The 26,895-nt window shown below is 37.9% G+C and overlaps 1 protein-coding gene across 2 annotated transcripts in view; it reads right to left on the bottom strand.

Moving 5' to 3' along the window:
• Nucleotides 1–541: 541 nt before the first annotated feature.
• The window catches only part of USP25 (ubiquitin specific peptidase 25), a 90,471-nt gene continuing 64,117 nt past the window's right edge, over nt 542–26,895 (bottom strand). Inside the window, exons 14-26 of one of the 2 annotated variants that reach the window (XM_032097255.1) lie at nt 26,642–26,850; nt 26,352–26,422; nt 22,659–22,887; nt 21,216–21,413; nt 19,610–19,749; nt 16,749–16,862; nt 14,827–14,922; nt 11,347–11,525; nt 10,504–10,582; nt 8,851–8,930; nt 3,913–4,036; nt 3,031–3,226; nt 542–2,583 (exon numbers count right to left, since the gene is read on the bottom strand). In XM_032097255.1, coding sequence (XP_031953146.1) covers nt 2,411–2,583; nt 3,031–3,226; nt 3,913–4,036; nt 8,851–8,930; nt 10,504–10,582; nt 11,347–11,525; nt 14,827–14,922; nt 16,749–16,862; nt 19,610–19,749; nt 21,216–21,413; nt 22,659–22,887; nt 26,352–26,422; nt 26,642–26,850 — 1,888 coding nt within the window. In that variant the 3' untranslated portion in view covers nt 542–2,410. The remainder of the gene's footprint in view (nt 2,584–3,030; nt 3,227–3,912; nt 4,037–8,850; nt 8,931–10,503; nt 10,583–11,346; nt 11,526–14,826; nt 14,923–16,748; nt 16,863–19,609; nt 19,750–21,215; nt 21,414–22,658; nt 22,888–26,351; nt 26,423–26,641; nt 26,851–26,895) is intronic. The other variant, XM_032097263.1, reaches the window with a different exon arrangement.

The raw sequence follows: 26,895 nt of genomic DNA, 5'->3' as shown, positions 1-26,895 counted from the left end.
TTTACTACCTTGCAGTTACTTGTAGATGTTTAGTGCTGGGCATTGTGAATCCAAACTATCAACTGCCTTACTGCAGTGAGAAAAGCAAGGCTTTTAAGACAAAATTAACGATTTTGCTGAAAGTTTAAACTCGTATATTTAAAATATATAGAAATTGCAAAATACATATATATTTATTTCTGCTCTACTGCCTTCTCAATTCAACTCAAAAGTTTCTTTGCAAGGGAATACACATTTATCTTCAGTACAATGAACTTCAATGGATTATTTTCATACTTTCAGAAACTGAAAACAAAAAAAACTGCAACAAAGAACAAACCTCATCCTTTCTTGCTTCAATTAAAATATCTTAGGTATTCTTCCCAAATGAAATAGTTTCTCTTTTTACCTTAGAAAGAGTGCCTTTCCCCGTGTGTTTGTCATGAAAGATTAACCAGATGAGGGTAACTGGCTCTTTCAGGGTAAGAGGGGAGCTTTCCTTAAAAGCTTCCACAAACACGCAAACTCAAAACCTGTTAGCCATAACAAAACAAAGTTGCTCTTTCACAACTAACTCCTTTTACTATTATTGAAAAAGTGGGAAGCGATCTGTTCAAAACCTTGTTCAAAAATACAGCGCTAAGTAAGCATATTCTTGAGTTTCAAATCAAAGTGGAACAGGGGCAAAATGTGAAAGCTTTTAAAATGTATTCTCTCCCATTTCATGGTAAGCATACCTTTTTTTCTTAAGAGGGATATTTCACACATCAACAGTCTCAGACCTAAAATAAGGCTCCTGTGCAGTATTTCACTTGTAAAAGGTCAATATCAATATTCTTTTTTAAAAAAAGAATTTGATAAAATAAATGGGTAGTTTGAAAAAGCATGAAGCACTGCAATACTGAAGAGAGGAGTGGAGAACAGCCCTGAACAGATTCTGAATTGAAGGCCACATTCTACTCCCAGTACACTGTGATCCAGTGTCTCTCCAGAGTGAAAAACTTCTCAGACTGATACATGCCGAGATTGAACTCTGCTGCTTCTTGCATATGAGATGCCCACATTTCTGCCCACTGCATTTCTAGGTGGTCTGAACTTCATCACTCCTACCCCTCCCTCTGTGGCCTTTATTAACAGATATTCACACCACTTGAAAGCCTGTAAGGAAAAGTTGTGTTGCTCCAATAAAAACACAAATAAATATTCACATATTTTACTGATCTAACACAAAACGTTTTCTAAAAAGAGAAGGAATCAAAATAGTGTCAGGTAACAGGATTACTTAGGGACGCATTAAATCTCTTTTTCCACAAAATAATTAAGTTTCTTCATTAAAACCAGACAGTGTTTCAGTTCTACAAAACAAGCCAAATAGATATGTTCTTTTACTTCCAAAAGAAATTTAATTAAGACAGATAAAAGATTTCTGAGATATTTTGTTGCAACAATAGCAACCCATTTCAAGTAAAGAATTAACGCTACGATTTTATTTCTGGTCAATTACATGACTAAAATACCAATTAAAAATGGATTAATCCTTAAGCCTCATAAATTCCGTTTTTTAAAACCTTTATTTTCTCTACCTAAATCAATTTTTAGAAGTTTTGCTCAGAGGGTGCAATATATTTATACTGAAAATACTTTTAATTTTTTTTACTTCCATTTTTTTCTAAGAATAGAAGGAAGGTGCCATTATTGTTTTGCTTCAGAAGCCAGTCCCTACTATTAGAAAAGATTTGGCATGGCCATTCACGTGCACACTAAAGTGCTCAGGTGCAGTATCATACAGACCAGTGAAGAATATACAAAACACCATTGTGTATAATACTGTGACAGTTTTTCATTATATTCACATACAGTAACCTCCGACTACCTGAAAGGAAACTGGCCATAAATCCTGAAGAACCTTGTCTATAAAATTGAGTAACCCATCAATATACCATATCTCTTCTAAAAATACCCGTATTTTACAATAATATACAAGGTATCTGCTTGCAAACACAGAAGTAGCCATAAATAAAACTTTATTCTTTCTTTTCATTTACAAGCTACCAAGTACCATGTATTTACACAGCACTGGACACTTAAAGTAGTTGCAGTCACAAAATGATCCAGACAGCTGTTGATAAAGTAAAGGATCTTAAGATAAAAGCAAAGTAATACTGTAACAGATAAATGGCAAAAAAGCAGTTTTGCCATAATGATCAGACTTGCATGTTGCATCAATTCTGGTTGAAACGACTGAGCGCCATGCGATTCTCAGCTTTAATTGTTTGCAGTCTGGCTAAAGTTTGTACAGTCATTTCTCTTTTGCAGTTATTAAAATAAAAAAGTTAAAAACTATAGCAGCAACAAGCAAACCCTGTGACAGGAAGGCAAGGTTTAAGAACTAAAAAAGTTTATACAATGTGCTTAGGAAGGTCTGCAGAATTTATCTTCCATCGGCTGGAGTTCGACTGAGTGACAACATGATTCGGGCGTATCTTTCACACAGTTCATGTGTGGAGTAGGAGGGTAACTTTGGCGGGTCATTGAAACCTTTGATCTCTGTAGAACAATCTAGCAGTTTTGGCAGGAAATCTGTTAGTTTTTCTTGCAAGTTGGCTGCAAATCAAACCAGAAAAACAAACATAAGCATTTATGTCTGCATGTGGAATTGTCCTTTTTCTGCCCAATGCTGACTTTTTTTTTTTTATTAGTGGGTGGAAGAGGAGGAGTTTCACTTGGAATAATTCAGATTCTTTAGACCTACCAGCAATAACTAGGACATATCAATTCCTAGTAACATATTGATATAAATATCCCTTTGGATGGTCTAACAACACAAATGCTTTTCCATTCAAAAAGCATGTCTCTTTTACAGCCTGATACCCCAGTGCAAGACATGGAAAAACTTTTTATTTAAATGTGTACAGGATTATTCAAAAGTCAGGGTAGCTCAAAAAGCATTACCACAGTACCAAAGATACAGGTTCAATTCCAGATGTTGACAACATCATACTTATAAAAGAGGTGCACAAGGGCATTTTGCCTTAAGAATAAATGACTTACGTTCCATTTCTTGTCCAAGATAGGAACACCAACGGTTTCTCATATCTTCCACAGCAACAATATCTTTCTCTTCCATTTCATCCACCAGTAGTAATGGCAAACACGGGACAATAAGCTCGTTCATAATGATCAGGCCATTATTTACCTCCTGATCATCTCCCGACTCAAACAGTGCTGCAGCATGTTCATTTAGTTTCTTCAGAAACCACCACAAAAAAAGGAAAGCCTTTAAGTACGCAGCATTTCACATTCTACCATGCATTGTTATCAGTTTATTTTAAAGCACAGTCTTCCTACAGAATTACGTGGCAATTTGTATTAACCACAGCTGTTTTAACATTTACAGCATGATGCATATGCTCTACTAATGCACTTGAACTTGTGCTGTTCCTCAAGCCACTTCATTTCATACCTGCCAACTCCAATTTTGCAGCTGTTTTGTTAAGACTGAGATTCCATCCCCTGCTTTCACTTTTTCACTATTGTTAAAAGTGACATAACAAGGAAAAAATCCCTTGTTTCAGGCACGGCATCATTACTGATGCCTTTCCCAATATTTGTCTGCCCATCAAACCACGGCAGCAGGGCGAGTCTGCTCACCAACATTGTCAGCCACTGCTCCTACCTAGCCCAGACATGATGGCAGTGAGCACACTATTTATAATCATAAAGAAAATGATTGGCTATTAAAAAAAGAAAGAGCGGGGAATAATGTTTTCTTTTTTACTTTTGTTTTTTTTTACAAGCCTCGGTATTAAACTGCTAATGGAGGGAGGTTTGGGGTTTGTTGTACGTGATGGCAACACTCTTTTACTAATTAATTTTATTAAAGCTACGCAGCAAACTTAACTTTTTGAGACATATACTTCCCCCTTCACTTACTAGCAAACACTCTCGTCTGTAGTGAGATATCAGCTCTTCATCGTGCCCTCTGTACGGGCCTTTGGACAAGAGTTCTTTGTTATTCTGGTAAGCATAGATAAGATAGAGCAAGGCTTCCATGTAGCTGAAGTGAAGAAACAAAAGTATTAGATGCAACATCCACGTACCACCTGCATCAAGGTAACAACTGTGTTCCTCAAAGAACAGGTAATTACACTTGCTGAACAGCAAGTCCACCCCTCCCCACCAATCTCTTCATGTTTTTTTAAACCATACAGTTTTGTCTTTTACAGAGATTAGAACAAATTACTTTATTATTAGGTTAGATCATTGCACCTGAACTCTGATCCAAAGCTCACTGAAACCAATGAGTATCATTTCACTCACTTCAAAACTAGCTTTAGATTGGCCTTGAGCATCCATGAAAACTTAGTTTTTCCTGAGTGCATTTGTCACATTGGGTTTGAGCTTCTGTTGCCATAATTATCTTGATACCGTTCTACACCTCAGCAAGTAAGACTTAAAGCGGTCACCTTATTTCTAAAACAAAAACTGTGGATTTTTAAGCTTCATTAACTCTAAGTTCTTCCAAGTTGCTTGAAATCTCATGTGATGGAAGAAGCCATCACAGCATTTCAAAAGCAGAAGTGTTGTTAGACTGTTGATATGTCTGTCTTTAGTCCGAATGCAGTAGATAAATGCAAGGCTAATTGGTAGAAAAGGAATAAGAGGGGACCCAAGAACCTATCAGTTAATCATTGACAGAGATCCTTTCACGCACAGATGAACAGTCTCCCCTCGTACTGCTGCACACCATCCCCTGCAAACACCTGAAATGGTCAATTCTCTGATTTACAGAGACCCAGTTATGACAGACAAACACTGAAAGCAGTTCAGGCAGCTACCCTAAAAACAGGCAGTTTGATATCTCATTTTTATTCAAATAAAAAAAAAAATATAGGAAGAGAAATTTCCTAAGGGAGTGGTTAAAGGAACATGATATTGTGCATGCACTCACACCTGATGAGAGTATGAGCTCATGGGTCAAGTTGAAACTACCAAAACCAAATTACCAAGCTACTGAAAAAGGCTAAAAATTATGTACGCACACAGAGCGTACCTCAATACATGTCAAGAGTTTTCCAAAGTAAAAAACTCAAGACTTGAGGGAATACCTCCCAATGAGACAATATAAAAATAAGGGAAAATTGAAATCTCAATGGTTCCTTAAAGCTTAATCCTCTAATACCCCTGTTTAGAAGAACAAGATGAATCCCAACATTACAATTTCAGAATCTACTGGAAGTTATGTTTTCCACCATGAGATCTGCTCATAGTTCCTGCAATCAGAAATATTTATTGCTTAAGTAGTAGAAGTAGAGTTACAGTTCACCAACATTTTGTCCTAAAAATAAAAAACGATGCTTTCATTTAAAAAGTAGTCCTATTACCATCTCCTCAAGTCCATTTTTCCTACCCATGAAAGTTCTTCATACCACTGGTCACCAATGAAACTGATCAAACAGTTGAAAATTTAATGTAGGAGGAGGAAAGGGGAAGAAAAGATGATTACAAGAACTGAAACTGCTGGTTATAAAGCCAGAGAAGGAGGACCTTTTCTTCCATTCTTAGTTCAGTTATTTGTGAAACTGCAGGATGAAGCTAGTATCAACAGCTCTGTTGATGCAAATTAAAACTCAGTGTAGGCAGTGGCCTTATTTCCAGTCGCTCTCTTCTTGCTTCTCCCCTCACTTGTGTGTGACCCTTTCCTGAAACAACTGTGGTGCCATGTAACAGCAAGGTAAATTATTTTAGATTATCATGATTGTACATCCAAGCTCAGACTCCTTATATATCTTGGGTCTGAGGAATGGGACTACAGCGTAAATTAGCAAACAGATCCATAGAATCATAGGGTGGCCTGGGTTGGAAAGGGACCTCGAGGGTCATTTGTTTCCAACCCCTGTGCCATGGACAGGGACACCTTCCACTACACCAGGTTGCTCAGAGCCCCATCCAACCTGGCTGTGAACACTTCCAGGGATGGAGCCTCCACTGCTTCTCTGGGCAACCTGTGCCAGTGCCTCACTACCCTCACTGTAAAGAATTTCTTCCTGATAACTAACCCAAACCTCCTCTCTGCCAGTTTGAAGCCATTCCCTCTTGCCCTGTCACTTCATGTTCTTGTAAAAAGTTTCTCTCCATCTTTCTTGTAGGCTCCTTTCAGATACTCAGTCAAAGGTTGCTTTCAAGTTCCCACACAACCTTCTCTTCCTTCAGTCTCAACAGCCCCAACCTTCTCATCCTGTCTTAATCAGGCAGGTGCTCCATCCCTCTGATCACCTTGGTGCCTCCTCTGGGCTGGCTCCAGCAGGTCCCTGTCCTTCCTGTGCTGGGACCCCAGAGCTGGATGCAGCACTGCAGGTGGGGTCTCAGCAGAGCGGGGCAGAGGGGCAGAATCCCCTCCCTGCCCTGCTGCCCACGGGGCTTTGGATGCAGCCCAGAACATGGCTGGCTTTCTGCCTTCTCACACCAGAACTGCACATAAGCTCAAGCCTGTGCAGCCTAAGCCTAAGATCACTGAAGCTGCTCACAAAATTCTGGAGCTCACTGGGTCAAGGCTTTGGAAGAAAGCAGAAAGCACAGAATGGAAAAATTTTAGCAATGCTTTGAAAAAGGCATTTTAGTGAAAACTGAAAAGCTGTATTGGCTTTCCAAGAATCTTAAAAGGCAACTGGTAAAACCTACAGTTTGTTCACTTTTAAGTTGCTGCCAGAAGAGTGACCTGCAAGCAAAACTCCTACCAAGGCTCATTATCTGGCTAGGTTCATCTCAGCCAGACTACATCTCACTCCAAACTACAGTCCGAGGAGATCTGCCTGAAAGACCCCTTAATCCTTCACCTGCAGTGAAAAGTGGCCCTTGTCACCCACCATCAGGGATCACGAGTGACCACTGTAAGTAGGCATGAAAAAGATACACCAAACTACTTTAATGTTGATTTTTGTGTTTGTTCAACACAATACAATTAAAGAAATCAGAGACTACTTGAATGAAGGTCGACTTTTAGCTCCATCAAGACATTGAGCACTGCTAGGTTATCACTTAGTGTTATTGAAGCTAAAGAAAGTTGGTCAACAGAGACATGGGTTTGCAGGGAAAAAAAGCCTCAAAACAGTCCTACTAATGAAAATCATATTTCTACTATGAAAGTCTATCCTTTCATAAATATTTTTAAAGTTACATTTTTATGATTTCAGTGTTAAAGGAACTGACAGGGATCAGCAATTTAGTCTCATTTCCAGCATAAGGCTGGTACCATTGCCCTCTCGTGTGCAAGGCAGGAACCTCAGTAAATCTCTGAGTCCTTTGGGAACCTGAAGCTGAAACACAGGAAAGCATTTGCCCAGGATGCCTTTGGAGTGGGTCACTGGATACCCAGATCCTCACTCATCCACTAACTATACTTCAGCCCTACCATCTTTGTATCAAGCACTTCTTGAAACACTTCTGAAATTGTACTTTTTATTTCTGACCTATATTAGAGTGTAAGATTGGTGATCATAAGCTTGTTTTCTAAATTATGAGAATGTTTTGTAATGAACACCTCACCCTAATTCGGCAAGTTATTGTAAATAATGGAGAACTTTTTTAGCACATAGCAGAAACCTGTGCTTCCCTCTCTCCTCTATGGCATAATCAGAATATGTTATGGCAAGAAGAAATTTACTGAAAACATTGGTATTTTACAATTGAAGGTGCCACTCTGGAGTTCCAGTGCCAAGGAACTTGAAGATGTTTCACGCCTGCCTGCAAGCTTAGACTGCATGAAGCACAGGGGTTCCTATAAACCACACCAATGCCTGTGATATTTTTGCCTCTTTAAGGGATGAAGCAACACCAGAGCGTTTATTTTTCAAATAAGCCAGGCAATCTTCTGACTAGCCTTTGTACATGAACTGTTTAAGGCCAATAGTGTAGCATATTTCAATTTAGATTATTAATAAATGTACTGTTTATTACATGGTGGTAACTCCACGACAACCCAAGACTGGGCTCATTGTGTCAGCCAGTATAAAAACATGTGTCTTGTCACAAAGGCAAGGCTGTGTCTTTTGCAATAAATTGTCCTGTATTGTTCGGGGCCTTTCTTTATTGGGAGGATACAAGACAAGAAAGAGAAATATGAAGCAATTTACTACACAACAAAGAGACAAAAAATTAAATTTGATTCCCACTATAAATTTCCCTACCTATTGTTTTATACATGAAAAATCAGTGATTGACTACATTTATACTGTAATCACCATTATTGTTGCATGTGTAGATCAGAATAAATCTGAGCTGTTTTGAATTAAGTACATAAATGTCACCCATTTTATACAGCCACGATTTCTTACTTGGTTCAAAAAGAGAAGGGAATGAATCACCACGGAGTTAAGGACAATCAGCTACAATTATGACAGTTATGCATGATAGTTTTTCTCAAATATGTTCTGTTTTCCTGACCTTTGGAGCCCATCCTAGGAGGAGTTTTGGCTCAGACTCATGCAGAAGGTAAAACTGCTTGACAGGGGCTTGACTAATTGCGTCTGCTGATAAAAGCAGATAAATGTATGCGTACAGGTGCTGCCAGAGAAGGAGGGCTGAGGGATACCCAGAGCACTCAAGAGTAGAACAGAAGGAAGAACAGGGGTGCATGTGGAGGGTGCTCTGAAAAGAACACATGGCTTGATAATGGAAATTGGAAATGAGATTGGAAATGGAAATTATGAATAGGAAGATGCAAGACTGAAGACATCAGTAGACTGAACAAATGCTTAACTGAAATGAAGAATACATTAAACACTTCTAAATTTAAAAAATAGCTTTACTTATCAATATTACATTTTGCCTTTTCATCGTTCTACTGCATTTGAGTTCTGTACTACCACTTACCTCTTTTTTTGGAAAAACTCCAATCCTACCATGAGAAACATGGTTGTTTCCCTGAAATGTCTATAGTCTTGATGCCATCTCTGCATGTAAGAAAGGGTAAATAGAACTTCATCCACAGAAATGAAATATAATTAGTTTTTTTAAACACACCCCCCCCCACACACTTAAATTTTGTGTCCAATAGTCATAGCAAGTGCATATTAAGATATTAAGCTCAATTTTCAATACAAGAATGACATAGAAAAAACCTGAACACTTTACATGGGAAGTGCTAAAAAATCCCAAATGCAACTCAGATGAGATGTTGGCACTGGAGCAGAACATTTATCTTACTGCATCACCATTTATACAAAGTGACTCCTGGCTCACTTTACAGGTACTTTACAGATAAATGCTCCAGGTGAGAAAGGCACTTTCTCTACAGAGGGTTAATTGCTGACTTGCAATTGTGCATTAAAGATAAAATAGGGGACATCACACCGTAAGATACAGCCACTTGCAGATTCAACAGAAAGACCTTGAGAAAGCATCCATAAAATGCCAACTCACTATACCAGACTGACACGACCTATGGAGAAATCCCCAACTACCTATTGCAGGAGCTATAAAAGGGGCACTTTTCTGCAGAACAGAAGATAGCTCTAAGAGTGGGGAGTGGGGCTAAGTCCAAAATTGTTTGCTCTCTTTGTGCAGCATCATTTAGAAAACGGTAAAATGTTCAGCCCTGCACAGCCAAGAAAATGCAACCAGAATGACACTCTGAGGGTCCTTCCCTATCAGGGACTAGGGAGGCACACTAATGTAGCAGCATCTACTGTAGGTCCTAAACCAGGTAATGAGAAGTGGCAATTAGAATATTTGTCACTGGACTTGTGAGGGAAAGATTACTACCATTATCCTTCTGATCAAGTTGTTTGGACCTAACAGCACAACAAGGAGGTATAGGTGGTGCACTGGGACCTGCCCAGGACATAAATATCCACTGTTAGGAGGTCTTAATGACCAGAATTACTCAGACTTGAAACTGATACTAGAAAACCAGCTACAGGCTTAGTTTTAGATGTAAGATGATTATTTTAGCAATTATTAGTCACGATTATTTAATGTCCAAGATTCATTCTCACTTTCCCTCCAAGTTTTTCTAAACACAGGAGGAAAAATTAAATGCATAAGCTGGTTATGCATGGTCTCGGCAAAGAAAAGAATCTGCTGCTCCTAAGAAAATGGGAATGGCTGCAGAGACAGCTGGAGGAAAAGCACAAACGGGACTGTGCCTGCTACGCAGCTCTCAAGAGGAGCAAGGCTGGGCACAGCCCACTCTCCTCCTTCCCTGCCAGCTGTGTCTGCATAGAGAAAGCCATGTGGCTCATGGGGTGATAAATTACAAAATGGTCTTAGTGACGTCAAGACTCGTTAACAAACTAAGGACAGACTCCAACCTGACACTAATTTATGGTTCAAACACTGGAACTACAGATGTGGAAAAAACAGCTTTAGCTCAAGAGCAGCCTTTGGACAAATAAGGGGTGTTTAAATAAATAGCCAGTTTTAACTTCTTGGTCTGAGACAAGAAGAAATTTGTGTAGACAAAATTCAGCTTTACCAATAACTCTTTCACATTACAACTGAATTTAAAGCATAAGAAATACTGACCTCATATTCCTCCATGTTTACTTCATCTGGCTTTATCATTTCAAGTTTGGCTTGAGCAACTTTCATGATGTTACGGCACCTAACAAAAAGCAATAAAAAAATCACGAAATATTACTGGAAATTCACAGAGGATATTATCCTTACAAAGACAGGAGCCTCAAACAGTATGAGCTACAGCCTTATGCAAACGAGTATGAAAATGCTGTGGAAAATGTACATTTTATTATGCATGGTATAATCAGCAGGAGAAAGCATACTTCTGAAGTATGTGTGATGGAGGCCTGTGCTATTTAAAGGATTACTTCTTTTATTTTGCTAAATTGCCACATTGCTCAGTCCTTCTTTTAATTTTAAATTTCAGATAGCTTGAAACTCCCTGACACTTACTTTGCAGAAGTTTAGAAGATTATTCCCTACACAGAAATCAGACTAATGTTTTCTAACTTTTAATTTACCTATTTATGTAAGTAAGTAGATGGAATTTCGAGTGGAAGAGAGACATTGTCTTGCTCTTAAGTCAGTCACTCACCCAGCTGGAAAGGCTCTGCTGTCTACTGCTGGCTTTCAGGGCAGTGAGGAAACACACAGTGAAAGAAGGTACAGAAGTCTATGTGCAAAATTATGAACACTGAGCATTTCTACTTATTTTAGATGAGTATAAATGCAACTTCTTGATTACTCTTTTAACAGGGATTTTTATAAAGATGATTTGTTTTACAAAGTGAACTTGCAAGCTATTAACTAGGAGATAAAGCTAAACACACAAGCCAAATATGAAGGGGTGTTTCCACACATCAGAGAACATTCATGAACACAGGAAATGAGATGTGCAGATCTTATTACCTTTCATCAAAGCTGAGATTGTGATCTCCAAACTGCTCCAGTAATGTTCTCTCAATTATCTTCTTTGGTGCCTGGTTTTGGATGAAGTAAACAATTGCATGACGCAAACGATAATCACATTCAGGTGGTGGATCTTCTTGGGCTAATTTTAGCAGACGTGTGTATTCCAATTTAATTGCCTACATAATTTTAAAAAATAGACATTATTCCTTCTGGCTTCTAACTCAAACATCACAGACACAAGATAATTTACATCCCATCACATTTTGCCTACAAAATTTTTTAACGGTTCCACAGACCACCCTTCTAAGAAGTCTAAACTATTAAACTTTTTTAAAAAGCAAACAAACAGAAAACAAACAGATAAATTGTCAAGTTGGTCCTTTCTCTCCCCTGTCAAGCCTGACAAAATCCCAAGTAAACCCTCCCTTCAAAAGTAGTTTCTGTCCTGTGCTATGTCTCCCTGAAAGGAGATTTATCCAGTCCTCAGATTTTCTTTAAGCTCAAGACAAGTATAAGATTTCAGATGCTTGACCTAAAGAAATTTTCTGAAGTCTCATAAGGTAAAAAAAGTACCTCTAATACGTGGTTAAATGCAAAGACATGAATAAAAAATATCCTAGACAAATTTTAGTGAATATGTATGATTTGGAAAATAATAAGTGGGAATGAAATATGTCTTTCAATGAAAAACAAATGATAGGATTTCTAAAGAAAATAGTAATTCAATATGAACAGTACTGCCCTATAGGGCAGGATGCAGCCCTCACTGAATATTTTAGATAAACTTTAGAGGTCATCAGAAGCATTTACTTTTCCAGCTTTGCCAGCACATTAGGTTTTAATGAACATCTTTTGATATGTTCATTATATTTTTTTCACTGAAACTATACAGCATAAACAACAGCAACAAGAAAAATAATTAGAAAAATGGTGACAAATGTTAACATACATTCCAGGCGATCAGATGGTTTGCTAACACATTAGCGAATTTTCAGTACAATACAATGTATGCACAAAATAAAACACCAAAGCAGTTAGGAAAAAAACAAAACAACCTGTTCAGTATTTCAGATGCCTTTATGCTGTAATACCTGGCATTTAACTATCAGAAATTTAGGCTCCCATCCTCTGCTAATAACACATTTTGTTTCAGGACTAAGCATGCAGGATAATAATCATACAGGTTTAAACATAGAGCATGTGGAGACCTTTACAACTTAGGAGAATAGAATATTCTGCATCAATATCTTTAAATACTCATGATATGCATTACCATTAAAAAGAATGTTTAGGACAACATCATAAATGCCAAAAGCCACCAAGTTTCTATTCTCTTACATCTTAAGTTCTACCATTAGAAAGTCCACATTGCTAACAATGAAACCCTGTTTATTGAGGAAACAAAAATAAACTGCTATTAGGCATTTAATTTTTCATATAATTACTTAGGAGGAGGAAAAATACAACACAAACCCTGTATTTTTGTATTAATTTTTAAAATACTGTGATATTCTACAGATTCAGAAATCTTATGCAAAATGAAGTAAGAACACTATTTCTCTACACAGAACACAGGAAAAAGGGACAGCAGAGAAAAGTATTATATGCTTTCATTTTCTCACTCAGGATATTATATAAAGATCTTAATGGAAACATTCTGCAAGGAGTTGTCTATAAAGGTTAAAGAACAATGATTTGAAGAGACCACTGACCAAGAAATATCTGAATGTTAGTCATGTCTTAAACCTGAGATCTAGAGGGGGAGTGAAACCTTGGCAATGTAACAATGACCCACACAAAGGGGTTTCACCTGAGTTAAATTAAAATGAAGATATAGAAACTCCCACCCCAGTTTTCTGAAAACACTAATTTAATTTAAAAAAAACCACATGAAGGAACACAGTAACAGTATTAAAAGATATCACAGAAGCTTTTACAGTAAGTTACGGGAAAACATGAGATTTAATCTGATGCATCCCAAAACAAAAATTTTGCTCCTAAAAAGGACCACTTCATCTGTATCCGTTCATACGAATGTATTCCTTCAAAATGAACCATGTTTCACCTCTTCTAAGTATTGCAAACACAATTCAGTAGAAAATGAGTAAGGAATGTTTTCTACTTTATGTCAAGACATTTTCTCACTCAAAGACATTCTGCCCCCATAAAGCCTAAATGTTTAAGCATTCGAAATCAAAGAGTGAAAATAATTTCAACTGAGCATTGTTTTGATAACTCTGATGCATTAATTTTATTTTGAAGTAATTTTCTGTTTTAAAGCTATCAAAACACCCTTCATATTAAAAAATATAATTAGATACAATTGAACTTTCTCATAAGGAGTGATTTGATCAAATGAGGATTTTTTTCAACTTAAAAAATAATTGTCATATTTTCATTAATAAATTTGAAAAAAAGAGCAACCAGGACTGAATCCCAAACAAACCCCATTTCACTCAACAGAGGCTGTGGCACGTACCTCTCCCCTCCCTGAGATCAGGCACAGTTAAGAGAGACAACCCTGCAAACATGTCATGGTTATAACCCTTCTGTAAGTATCCACTTCAAACACCCACACAAACAGACAAACCAACCAACCCATCAGGTTTCAATTTCCTTGCCAAGGGGTTGCAAACTTTTTGTTGGTGATGGTAGGGTTTTTTGTTTGTAAGCCTGTTGTTTGTTTGGGGGTTTTGTGGCTTTTACAATTTCTTCCAGTGGAAGTACACCATAACAATTAAGAAGAAAACAGACCACTACTCAATGACAAGCAAGAAACTTCTTTCCCCTCTCCAAATCACGTTTGAGAGGATTTTTCATTTTATACCATGTCAAAGCAATTCCCTTTCTAATATCCTGGAAATTCAAGAGGCCACGAGCTAAAAGTGCTCAGAAGTTTGTGTATTTAAGAAAATGAACATATTCTTAAGTCTGGTATCACAGTGAAGACTAATCACCGCAAAAAGCCTAACATCTAATTCCCAGTAATAAAAAACTGCCTAAATAAATATTATTGACACCCATGCAGTTACACAAAAGCAAGCAATTTATTAAAAATATTTTAAGGAGTACAAACCAAGAACATATCGTTGAAATAAACAACAAATGACTAAACACTAAAGTCCTGGGCAAAAAAAAAATGTGATGTCCCACAGTCTAGCAAAGGCATGGGTTTTATTACTAACAGGAGAAAAAACCCACGGATTTTTACTGATTACACATCTAGGTTTCGTGTTACGAGTATGTTACTCGCTACTATTACTAAAAAGCTAAGATGCAGAAAGGTATATGAGCTACTGATATCAACGAGGGCAAATATCTGTATCTTTTTCAAGGGAGAAATATCTAAGTGAAGGACTGATATAAAGAAGTATGTATAAATTCTGGAAAAGACTTTATATACAGAAAGGGGTTGAGAGAGTAGCATATCTAACAGGAAAAGTCAAGAGGAGAAAAAGTTGAAAATGTTAGTTATACCTTAAAGAACCCTGCTTCTGGCCCACACCTGTCATAAACATTCCTGGCTTTACCTATAGCCATGATAATACCTTGCATGTTCGGGGTCAGCATGACCTGCCACAAGGGATTGAAGGTAAAAGTTTTGAATAATTAATATTTTAATGATTAAATTCAATATGCTTTTAGTCTCATGCAAGATGAAAAAGCAACTTAATGCATGCATACATCAAAATGGCACATTTCAATACAGACCTGGTGAGCATATTCTGCAAATCAAATCATGGCATGTGTATATATAGTTTTAGTGTAACAACATTAAAGGAATCTTACAAAAAATAAGATTAAAAAAAAGAAGTAAGAAAACTGTGTCAAAAAAGTTACATGGACCAAACTTCCCAGGAAAGAAACACGCACAGTTCAGCATTAGTACCAAGCAGAAACTGCACACTGAATGAGTGCTACCCATGGCCATCTAACGATTTAAAAAAAAAAAATTCAACTAGAAAAATCACCCAGTCACACTTCAGATATACTGCACTAAACCCATGGTAAACTATAAAACCTGTATTTTATGCATATTTCAAGGTCAAAATAAGAGACTCACTGCTGCAAATGCAATCAATCCCTGAAGCATCTGCAGAAAATTCCTTAAACAGCAAACCCAAAACAATTAACAAACACCAAGCCAAACACAAGCCATCTCTCACTGCTATTCACATCAGTTACACACAGTTTGATACATCCAAGCTATTCAGGAAAGCCTTTCTCCTTTTTTATCTGTAAGCAAAGAAAAACACTCCCTCTCTCCCTGCCCAAGGTACTGCTGGCACAGCAACAAAAGATGAAAGATCTTAAACTCCCTGCAAGTCTCCCACACATAACAACATTTTTAAAAAGTGAATACACTTACAAAATGAACAGGGAAATAGGCAAGAAAGTTATCCTCTAGGAAGACAATGTCATGGGGACAAAAGTAAAAAGAAATAAACTAACAAGCAAGTCATTATATGAGCTTAAATCCTCATTTCTTTCAAGCTGGAGACTACACATCTGTGAGAAGCTAAACTCAGTGTGATGATGTCAATTAAACCATTTTATTCCCCACCCCATACTCCCAGTTCTAACTGATCACACTTCCAGGGCAGAATGACCTGAAATATCCATTTCCCTAGGGAAGCTAATGCCCTCCAAGAACCCACATTCAGACCCCTGAGAATATGGCTGCACCAACCCTGTTCCCAACCACAACAAACACGGAGTAAGCAGTGACAAGGGAGGGCAGTTTGATGACCTGCAGTGTTGCTTTCTACTGCTGAAACTGGGCAGCAAAAAATAATGCCTCTAAGAGTAACAACGAGCCTCTCAATTATTCCTCAAGTTGTACCAGGTACATGTCTCACCCTGAGTCTGAATTTTTTCTTTTTTTTTTTATAAGATTTGCAAGGGTAAGTTCTACCAGCCATAGCACTTTCAGGTTACTTTCATGGCTAATTTAATCCCCAAAGCCTGAAAAGCTTAACCTTGGCAAATAAGAGATCAGACTTGAACATTAGCTTTACTAGACTGACAAGAAAGCACAAACATTAAGAACATCCCTCAGTGTTCTGTCACTTTTTAAATAATGCAGCAGTGTGCAGTCTATCATCAGCATTTTGAAGGCTACCTGGCCTAATATAAACATTCAACCTCCACAGCTGAAGAGACAAATACACCTTCAGTGTAAATGGTACCATGCAAAGCGTGCCAAATTAGAGTTTGTAGTGCTTTCCTTTCATATTTCATGACAAACTATGACATTGGTAAAGATTACAAATCGCTAAGCATTTAGTTTTGCAGAAGTCTGTTAGGTGTCACAGTGTGCAAACATGCCAAAAATTCTCATCAGGCAGCACAAGAAAGCACCGAGGAGGAGCGGTGCACACAACTGCAATCAGAAGTACCTCATCGTCATAACCCCCCTCCTCTGACTCAATGACAAAAGTCCCTACATCAGGGATCGCCACCTCTACCACTCGCTGGGTAGGAGCTGCTTGAGCTGGGGCATTAGCAGAGCTCTGCAGAAGAAAACCATTATCAGTATGTGTCTGGGGAAAAAAAGGACAATCATCATCATCATCAGAAAAGACAGTAAAATTATGGAGAGATGCAAACTGACAGGCTGATCTAGTACAATGATGTGCACTGCTGAAATTCTGAAAAAATTCAGAAACTGTATCTATTTAGAGAATACAAGTGATATTTATAATTTTTTAAGCAATACATTTTAAAATTAAGCCATAATTACTAAAATTATTTCATTTGTTCTTTATTCACTAATGCTATCTTTACAGGTTAGTATACCAGTATTGAAACTCTAATATCCATTACAAATTTAAGGCGCTTGGTAAAGGATGAGTCTGTGAACCACCATTTTTTGTACATTTCACCCCAAAATTACTAAGTATATCATAAAATAACAGAAAAGTTTAGGAAGGGGCCTCAAAGATCATCTAGTCCTAAAGATGCCACCCACTAGATCAGGCTGCTCCAGGCCCCATCCAGTCTGGCCTTGAAGAGGGCCAGGTCAGATACTTCTTATCTGAAATACCTGATGAAGTCACACTAAAGGATAGAAACAAGCTAAAAGCTAACATTTCCTGATGCTCTGAGAGGAAAAAAAAAAAAACAAACCAAAAAAAGCTTCTAACAATCAAGATATTTTAAAGAATATTTAAAGGAGCATTACATTCAACTGGTTTGGTTTTTAGGAGAGCAATTAAACAGAAAACCGGGACAAGATTATCCTAGTCACTAAAATTCTTGCTACGTTAAAGTAAGTTTTAAACAATGGAGACAAATCTTGGCTCCTATGGTCTATCACAGAATAATAGGCAGTTTACAACATTTGCAGAACTTAAACCTTGGCTCTAATCCAAGCAATCACAAAATGCCATGCTACTTGTTCTGCAATTATAACAACAGTCTCACTTTTTAACAAAGATTCCAAAAACATACTCAGTATCTATTTACACCCAACACTGTACAAATACAAAGGAAGACTGTGCAATCAGAGGGCAGAAAAAAAAGGACAAAAGGCAGAAAATGGACAAAATGAAAATGTGGTGAATAACCTACAATCCTGTTACATGCGCTGATGTTGGCTTTCCTTTTAAAAATGGACAAACAAAAAGTGAATGAATGGAATATATGCCTGCATGTCTGAATGCATATGGAAGTAGAATAATTAGAAAGCATGCTGATACAGTGAGAAGGAAGAACAGTTCTGCCTAAATGAAATTTGGGGATATAGAGAGCAGCTTTTAAACATTAACAGAGTACCTTCAGATTAACTAGAAATTTACTTTACATTTTAACAGCTGAAGTACATTTGTTTCTAAATTTTGCTTGCATGATTTGTTTTTTTTCTTTTGTCTCATTAAACAGATCGCGGTGTTCCCCAACCACAGTCTTGTGAAGTCCTAAGGCTGACCAGAGTGTCAAGTGTCATTATCCTGAACCTACAACACTTGATCCATGGAAAAAAAGTCTAAGATTCTTTCACATCCCACTGGGATGGTGCCCACAAACCCTGGAAAGAGGACAGCATTATGAAAGACATTTCATAATGTGTTTTGGTATCTTCATAGCCACCTCTTCAGCTGGAGTAACACGTATTAAACAGCCTCCCACTAAGCTTTTCTGAGAACTCAAAAAAGGCCAATATGCAGCAGCCTAAGCCTTTATGGCAGAGCATTTTTTCATCCAGGGTTAGATGAGTTTCCCTGTTAGCTTTGATTTCAGTTTAGCAGAGGAAGCATGCTTCCCTGCTTTCCTGACACTACAGGAGGGATGTAAAACACAGCAGGTCAACAGGGTGTCAACAAGCAGTCACATAATTTTCAAAGATTTTAAGATATCTGGGGCCAAACTGCTTCTGTTTAATGAGGGCTCACACCTGATCTTAGGAAGCATTCTGCAGAGATCTAAATTGTTTAGAGGTCTAGTGGTTTCTAGGGATGCCTAAGGAAGCCATACTGTACATTTATGGATATAGTTTCAAGACATGTGCGTATGTTGTTTTAATGGCCCTTGGTTTTGTGGCAAACACATTTGTCATTTATCTACATACTTATAGGGAAGGAAAAAAATATTTGCTGAAAAAAAAGTCAAATATGAGTTTCATTAATAACCCATAAAATAGTTGATGTCCCATTCCTCTTAGTACATTTTGTACAAGGTGAAAACGGAAACAAACAACAGTGATGATTAGAGACATTTTAAGTTGATATAGGCATCCTATGAAACACAAAAATGATTTTCATCAAGTTGTGAATCTGCATTAAAGCTACAGAACACTGCTGAAAACCCCCTTATTTTTCAAATCTACATTAACTTTCACAGGTCTGTCAAAGGAACTCAATTATATTCTTATATTTCTCAGATAAAAACCTAAATGTCTAAAGCAGTACTTTTCAAGTCTTTTATATGGTCTGTCAATGTTTACTCCTCAAAAATACATGGGATCATCTAACATTTTTAAAAGATGGTGGGCACAAACAGCTGATTGTAATTTGAACAATATGCTGTACTCCTGACAAGCATTTTAATCCCATAGAGAATACCTATTTTAGTATTTTTTTTGCACTACGCCCATTACTGTTGTACACACTTTCTGAAGGGACTTTAGTGTTGGACAATCCCTGAAGACAAAGCAATTTGCAGTTCAAAGTTTCCAGACTCACACCCTTTTATCAGTGTTTGTATCATTTTCACTTGTAAAATAAAAGCAAAAGAAGTATTTCAAGCTTCAAAATGTCCTCACCGTATCCATTATAGCTTCTGGACCTCTATCTTCTTGTTCAGCTAAAGCTTTATTGATTGCTTGAACAGAATCTTCTTTTAAGTGCTTTGAAATATCAGTTCTTGATGGCTGCTCTAAATACTCTGGTTCTCCTGCTTGAACTTAGTGACAGAAATAAGATAACAATTTTGTGTGTTAACATAAGGATGAATTTTAAATTGATTAGTTTTATTTGGATCACTGTCTCATAGACAAGGTAACCACACAGAAAATGCAGGGTAGGTCACACAGTTCACAAATACAACTTTACACCAGTCTGTGTCTCATGTCATCTTCAACACTTCCCTGTGAATGTATCTCTGATTTTATATCGGGAACAATAGACCTGTCCTGTCTATAGACCCATTAAAGCTCTTGAGTGAGGGGTGTTCATCAATCAATCATCAGGGATGATTGAGAACAAAGATGAGATTCTAGTTGGAGTTTCTGTGGGATACAGAATCAACATATGGAATGACCTCCAGCCACTTGAGTGCAAGATTTATTTTTACTTTGTAAAATAATAAACATATTATATTTTTCTGCCTTAAGGGAAATCTCAGTCTCCTCCACTTGAGAGCAATAAATTGATTAGTACAAATAGTGTCTTATATTCCTTACATGATGAAACCAAATTTTGGCAGACAAATAAAACATTCATTTTGTACTTTCCATTACTAACAAAAGAAACAGCATGAGTCTCAAAGTGTTTGTGAACTCAAAACTTAGAAAATGATGAAGTAACTCTCTGCAGAGTTTGCAAAACAAGCAATGCCATTAAATCACTGCACTTCTTACACTCATTTTGCAGTCACACATAGTTATGAGAAATATATGCTCAATCTTTAGGACTCAAATACAGCAATGAGAACATCTGGACAGATAATCCATCATGTCATCTTTCATGTAATATATACAGCCCACTGCAATGGAGCAAAAGGTGGATGTTACCAAAAACCTGGCAGGTTTTTAAGTGCCAAAGCAGCTCTCGTTTATAATCAGATTGCCAGTGGTCCTTATTAGCTGGGTTCCTACAAGCATTGGCCTCACAGCTGCTGCTCAGAATCTTTTCCACAGTTTTAACACCCTCATTTCCACACAGTAATTTCTTAATCACGCCCTACTATTGTTATATCTATTCACTGTACAACACCAAATAAATTATTCTGCTCTTCAGCTCTAAATGCTGTTCTAATTTAAAATGTGAATGAAGGTCTCACACTAAATCATCCTGAATAGAAGAAATATATCATTTACAGACTAACAGACCCTCAAAACAGACTGGTGAGACCTATCTTAAAAAGCTTCCGTTTCTACAGGGGGAAAAAAAAACCAAAAAAAAACTCAGGAACTGGGAGGGAAAAGGCAAAAGAACCAATGAATAATTATTTTCTTTAAATAAAAAATGAAATGCAAAAAGCCACCCCAACAAGGCTAAACTTCAAGTACAGTTACCTTAGCCAAGTAAATGGCTGTAATTCAAGATTACACAAATTAACTTCTTCCTTTGTTAAGTTGCAAAATGAGATGTACAGTCCCCAGTAATTTTTGGTCCTACTCCCTTTACAAATAGGTAGAAGCAGCTAACCTGGAGCAGGAGAGGGTGCTGGTGCCCTGGGTATCTGAGATAACAATTTCTCCTGCTGTGCCTTCTGAGCAAGTTCTGCATCCCACTCTTCAAGCTCTTTTTCAAAACGTTTATTGTCTTCCTTGACATAATCCCTTAGATCAGAAGGCAGCGTGTCCATTCCAACAAGGATCTGTCCTGTTTCTTTGTTAAATTCCTCTGTGGTAACATGAAATGTAAGTTTCAGAAAAAGAAAGAACAGGACAGAAGAAAGTATGTTCAACAGATTTCCTCAAGTGAATTATCAGAAATGTACGGTGTAACACCAAACCCCCCAAACTATGTTAGTTTTAACTGGTTTTACTATCTGTTGAGCACTCTATGTGAACATTCAGAGAATAGTAACAAACCCCCCCACCACTGCTTTACAGTATTACTGCCACAGAGAGCTGGACACAGCTAAACTTCCCAAGAGAAAAGGGGAAGGAGAGCAGGCCTACAGGAATTCAGAAAGTCAGCTGATAAGAACACCAGCTAAACTGAGCAATCTTCCTTTTGTTTTGAGAATGGTCTGTGCAGGGGTATGCCAGATCCCAGGGGATCCATCAGCTGTAACTGTCCCACAGTGAACAAGCCTCAGACTAAACTGGAATGGCACAGGCAGCCTACAGGGCCCAAACACCCTATGGCTGCAAGTGCATGACCAACCTTGGCCATCTAGGAATGCCAAGGGTAATATCGGCTCTCATTCAAAAACTGAACAAATGAGCACTTGAGCCTTCTGCCCTATGTGAAAACAGGAACCTGAATATTTTCCCTGACCTACTACTGAATCTCTGGACACTTTCACAGACAGCTCTCTGTCTGCCATAATCAAAACCTTCATGCTAAGGGCTCTCTGTCCTCTCTTCAAACACTTCCATACAAAGCCTTATAGCTGCATATTACTACATGACCTGAAAAAAATTTCCCAATCCATGTATTAGTTAGATTTGATGTGTGGTTGGTAGGGCTAAGTTATTCACATTTCAATTTACTGCATAAGCTTTCAAGTTTCCACGCTCCAGTAGAGTGCATCAGAGCTCTGAAGCTTAGGGAAAAAAAGCAGCTACATAAGAATTTTAATGTCAAAAGGCTCACTTCTCTGTTTCTGTATTTCTCCTCTAATCTTGACATAAACCCTCCAAAATTCTGCAATCACTTGTCTAAAATATTCACAAATTAGCAAACAGTTTATTTTTTTTATCTTAATACTGCTGAAACACTGGCATTGTCTTTATTGATCTAAAAGTTGAACAGCAATTGTTCCACCCACAAAAACAATCTAACAGTTAGGGGCAGGAATAAAACTTTCAATAACTATTAAAAACATTTCAAAAATCTGGAAATCCATGTGAAAGAAGTTTGCTTTACCAATGCATTTAGCTATTCTATATCATGCAGAATCCATGTCGATAACATTACCTTGTATCAAGTATTGCTCCTTGTCATTGATATACATTAGACAATATGCACTGGCATTCCTGTAACCACCAAAAGAATCTCGTTCCAACTCTTCCCAAGTTGACTTTGTCACAGAAATATCATTATATTTCATCCATCTGTTCTGGTGGTGGTCATAAATATATGCCCAGTAGTGTCCTGCATTCGCCTGACCCTCATGAACTAGCACAGCATGCAACCTATAAGGAACCTTAAAAAAACAAAACAGAAAATACAACAAATGTCAACAAACCCTCCTTGACAGCATTTAGTTCCTACTGTATGCCAGCAATAATTGCTACATGAAATAAAAGTAACTGAACTAAAGTTAATCAGGATCAAAACACAACGCAGAAGAAAAACAAACAAGTAAAACTAGCAACTCACTAAACATAAGGGCTTGAAACTGTGTTACTTACCACTAATAGTTATATGAGATCTTAAAAATATTAGTCAGTGTAGAACATAAATTCTACTCTGCTGTCTTTACTGCCACGCATCATTTTTTCTAAATTGCTTAATATTCCTACCTTCATTGTATCTACCAAAAAACCCCTCAAATAAGCCAGCCTTGACTGCCTGTGATTTGCTTCAGTTCCAACCTGGAAAACCTGTCAAAAAGTCTGGAAAGGCACATGCAAATTCAAGGTAATAAACTCAGTGTTTTCTGTGTGACAGTAAGAGAATTTATTGAAATTGATATCTGTGAGTTAAATACTTCAGTTACCCAAAACCAAAATTCCTACAGTAGAATAGGAACACAACTAGTATTTTAAATGTATCAGGAAAAGCATTGCTAAGTAAAGCATGGAAGACCTGAAGAGGTCCTCTCCTCCTCCTGAGGCAAAGGGTGATAGCAGTTTCCAGGATCAGTGTAAAAAGAATTCCAGGCTACATTTGTAAACCAACAAGTAAGAAGATTGGGAAACTTAGTTTCTGTCTAAGTAGCTGGAAATCTGAAGGAGAGAGAGAAGTAGAATGAATGAGTTCTTCCTTCCTTACAAGTCTTTTGAATGCATCTTACAGATTGCCTCATTTTAACCTGCTGGAATAGCACATGAAACATAAAAGGGAAAACTGAGCTTCCCTGCTATGCACAGTGTGCCTGAATGACAACAGCTCAGCTGGGATGAAAAATCCAAAACCAGCTTGTACTGGTGTCACAATCTGGACTGAAGATAAACAGTCTCTCTAACTCAAGGTGTACTCAGTACCTTTTGCAAATACCATTTAAGTACTGCAACAATCATAAATACACACATAACTGTGACTTGAGAAACTCCCTGAAGTTATTTTTAACTTTATCATTCTCTTCCAGGCTATATGCAAGTGCTGGAGATTTTGCAACTCCCCTTGAACTGTAAAGCTGAGTGACTGCACAGCAACTGGAATCAAACAGCCTGTCATTCCAGAGACCAAACTGTACTCTGAACCTCCCAAACACAAGAAGTATATACAGAAGAAATCCTGGAAAGTCCTTAAATCTGAATGCTCTGGGGTTTTTAACATTGGTTATTAAATCAGTGTGAAAGTCTCCTTAAAATGGTTGCAAGCCTGTGTATATGCACAAAAAATGCATGCAGATCCTGATTTCAAAAAAAGGTGTCTCTTTAGACTTTGACAGAATAAAATTTTCTCACCCTAAAATCAGGCACTAAAAATCCCCATTGAATTTAAATTGTTTAACTTAAAACCATGCTAACTGGGTCAGCTTGAGGGTCCCCACCCTCTCCTCCAAGTCAGGAGAAGCAGCTGTCAGTCATCCTCGCCAAGCTTTCAGGAAGGTTCCCCACAGAGCTCTGTGACCAGGGGACAGGCGAGTTCAGTGCCAACAGGCATCTCCTGTGATAAACCATTACATCAACCGTAATCAACAGTACAAGGCAACACAAACACAGGTGGCACTAAACTTTGTAGTTTACACTCACACTCACTTTAACCAGGAATGGAGCTTCACCAACTCCATCACATGTAGCTACAGAACAGGTATGTCGAAGCTGCTATATTCAAGATGAACTCCCACAGAAAAAACAGTTGTGTCTCTTTCCTAGCAGGAAGTTCGCAGAAGGAAGGAAATAAATAAGCAGCTGATGTTTCATTCAAGAGAATGAAACAGTAAAGATTTCAGGAATGTATTTCATATGACCACTTGACAAAGGTTTTATGGACTATTGTAGTCTCCTTAGAATCAAAAAGAACAAAAGGAGAAGACAAAGAGCTTCTCAAACAGTTCATAAATATACTAGGAAGCATCCTGCAAATATTATAGGTTCATCTTAAAAATGTGTCTAATTTTATGCACCTAGAACTTGACTTGCAAGAGAAAAGCTTTCAATCCTGCAATTGTATTGTCCAGAGAGGAACATCAATACTGTGAAACTGCTCCCAGGGGATGCAGCAATACCTGGCTATCAATCACCCAGAGACAGAGACAGGCAGGGAAAAGCAGACAGCTGTGCGTACCTGCCTCCTTCCTATTGTGCCAAAACAGCCACAGGGACAAACCAGCTGAGCTGCAGAAGGGCAGCTTCCCTTCCAGCCTGTGATTTCAGATGGGTTCAGCACCTGCTAGTGTTTTACTAAGTAATCTCCTTCTTCTTTTGTAATGACAGCTGACTTGTATGTTTGCTATCCAGAGGTATTTCCTCCTGCAACACCTAAGCCAACACAGGTAGACTACTGGGATGCAAGTTACCAAATTAATTAATTTTGCTGTTAGATGACATGTAGCCTGTGGCCTTCTTGTTATAACACAAGTATTAAGGAAAAAAAACTGCCTACCAGTAGCAAGCTTAAAGAAAGTCATCTAGGCAAATCTACCTGAAATCCTTAACATCAGAGTTCAGCTGCCAGGAACTACTACAAGCCATGTACAAAATGAAAACATACCTCAAGGAAAACTGTAAGCTGAACAGATCTTACTTGGAATGAAAATAGTTCTTACTACTAACAGAAAGTAACAGAGGAAGTAATCCTTAACCTTAAAACCCGTCAGAGTGAGAGAACATGAGTATATGAACATAAGAAACAGCAGAGGAGCCACAACTCCACAGTAAAACATTCTAAAAGCACTGTTCAGATTACACAGAAGGAGAATTTGATAAAAGACAGCTTAGACTAATAATCAGGGTTGTGACTGATACCAAACCCAGACAGTTTAAAACAGCAACAAAAAACCAAGCCAACAACAACAAAACCACTCACTGGAATTAACTACAAATCCAAATCAGGAACCTTGAATTTCCACATATTAGCATGGAAGTTGCAATACACAGCGGCAGTAAGCAGCAAAGTAAGTAGTACTTTCCTGTGTCTAATGCTTCAACACCTTAAAGCCATAAGGTTACTGAGCAATATGGACAAATCAGGGCAAGAAAATTTTGTTGTGCAAAACTTCATTCAGGTGAAAAACGGGGATCAGAGATAGAACATATTTGGGCTTTTCATCAAAGTTGCTTGAATTTAAGCTTGTCACCTGCAAAATATTGTAATGCTGTCTTTCATCTGACTGCGCACAACTACAGGGCTTGCAAAACCCATTATGACTTTCCAATGAAATTTCCCAAAACACTAGATAATTGTTGTACACTTGCTCTGTTTTCAAGCATCTAAGAACTTCTAAAAAGTGACAAAAAGGATCTATTTTCAATTATCTCACATCAAAACTGTACTTACTTGGACCATTGTTTTGTCAGAGTACATCAATTCAATTGTCCGATGTATTCTAGATATACTTTCTTGTAAATCTGAAAGACAAAGAGAAGAAAGAACCTCTCTTCCACAAGGCTGTATAATTGCACATGGCTGCATCTCTATTTTCTCTCACAAAAAGCCAAACAGGGGTGCGTTTCACACGTGCTACATCCGTCTACATGCCAAACGCTAAACTCTCCTGGATGAAAGTTTTCCCCGCCTTGCACCAATCCTTTCCTGCAGCAAATGCATTCCCCAGTGTGTGGCATTACCTCTTGTGTCATTCTCTACTTCAGTCCTCCAGCGATGCAAGCAGCCCTCCAGGACAGACAGCTCCTCCTCCGTGATGTGCCTTGGTGCCGGATGCATCGGCAGGTCAGGTGGAATCCGTGATTGTGTGAATGGTTTATGTATTACTGATCTTTGTACAGGAGATGTGCTTGGGACATCTGAAGATGAGGGCCCCTGCTGTTCTATTGTGCTGCATTCATTCAAAACATGAAATACAAAAATTGAATCATCACAT

This window comes from Corvus moneduloides, chromosome 2, assembly GCF_009650955.1.
Source record: "Corvus moneduloides isolate bCorMon1 chromosome 2, bCorMon1.pri, whole genome shotgun sequence".
Lineage (NCBI taxonomy): Eukaryota > Metazoa > Chordata > Aves > Passeriformes > Corvidae > Corvus > Corvus moneduloides.
This window is presented reverse-complemented; position numbering and strand designations above follow the sequence as displayed.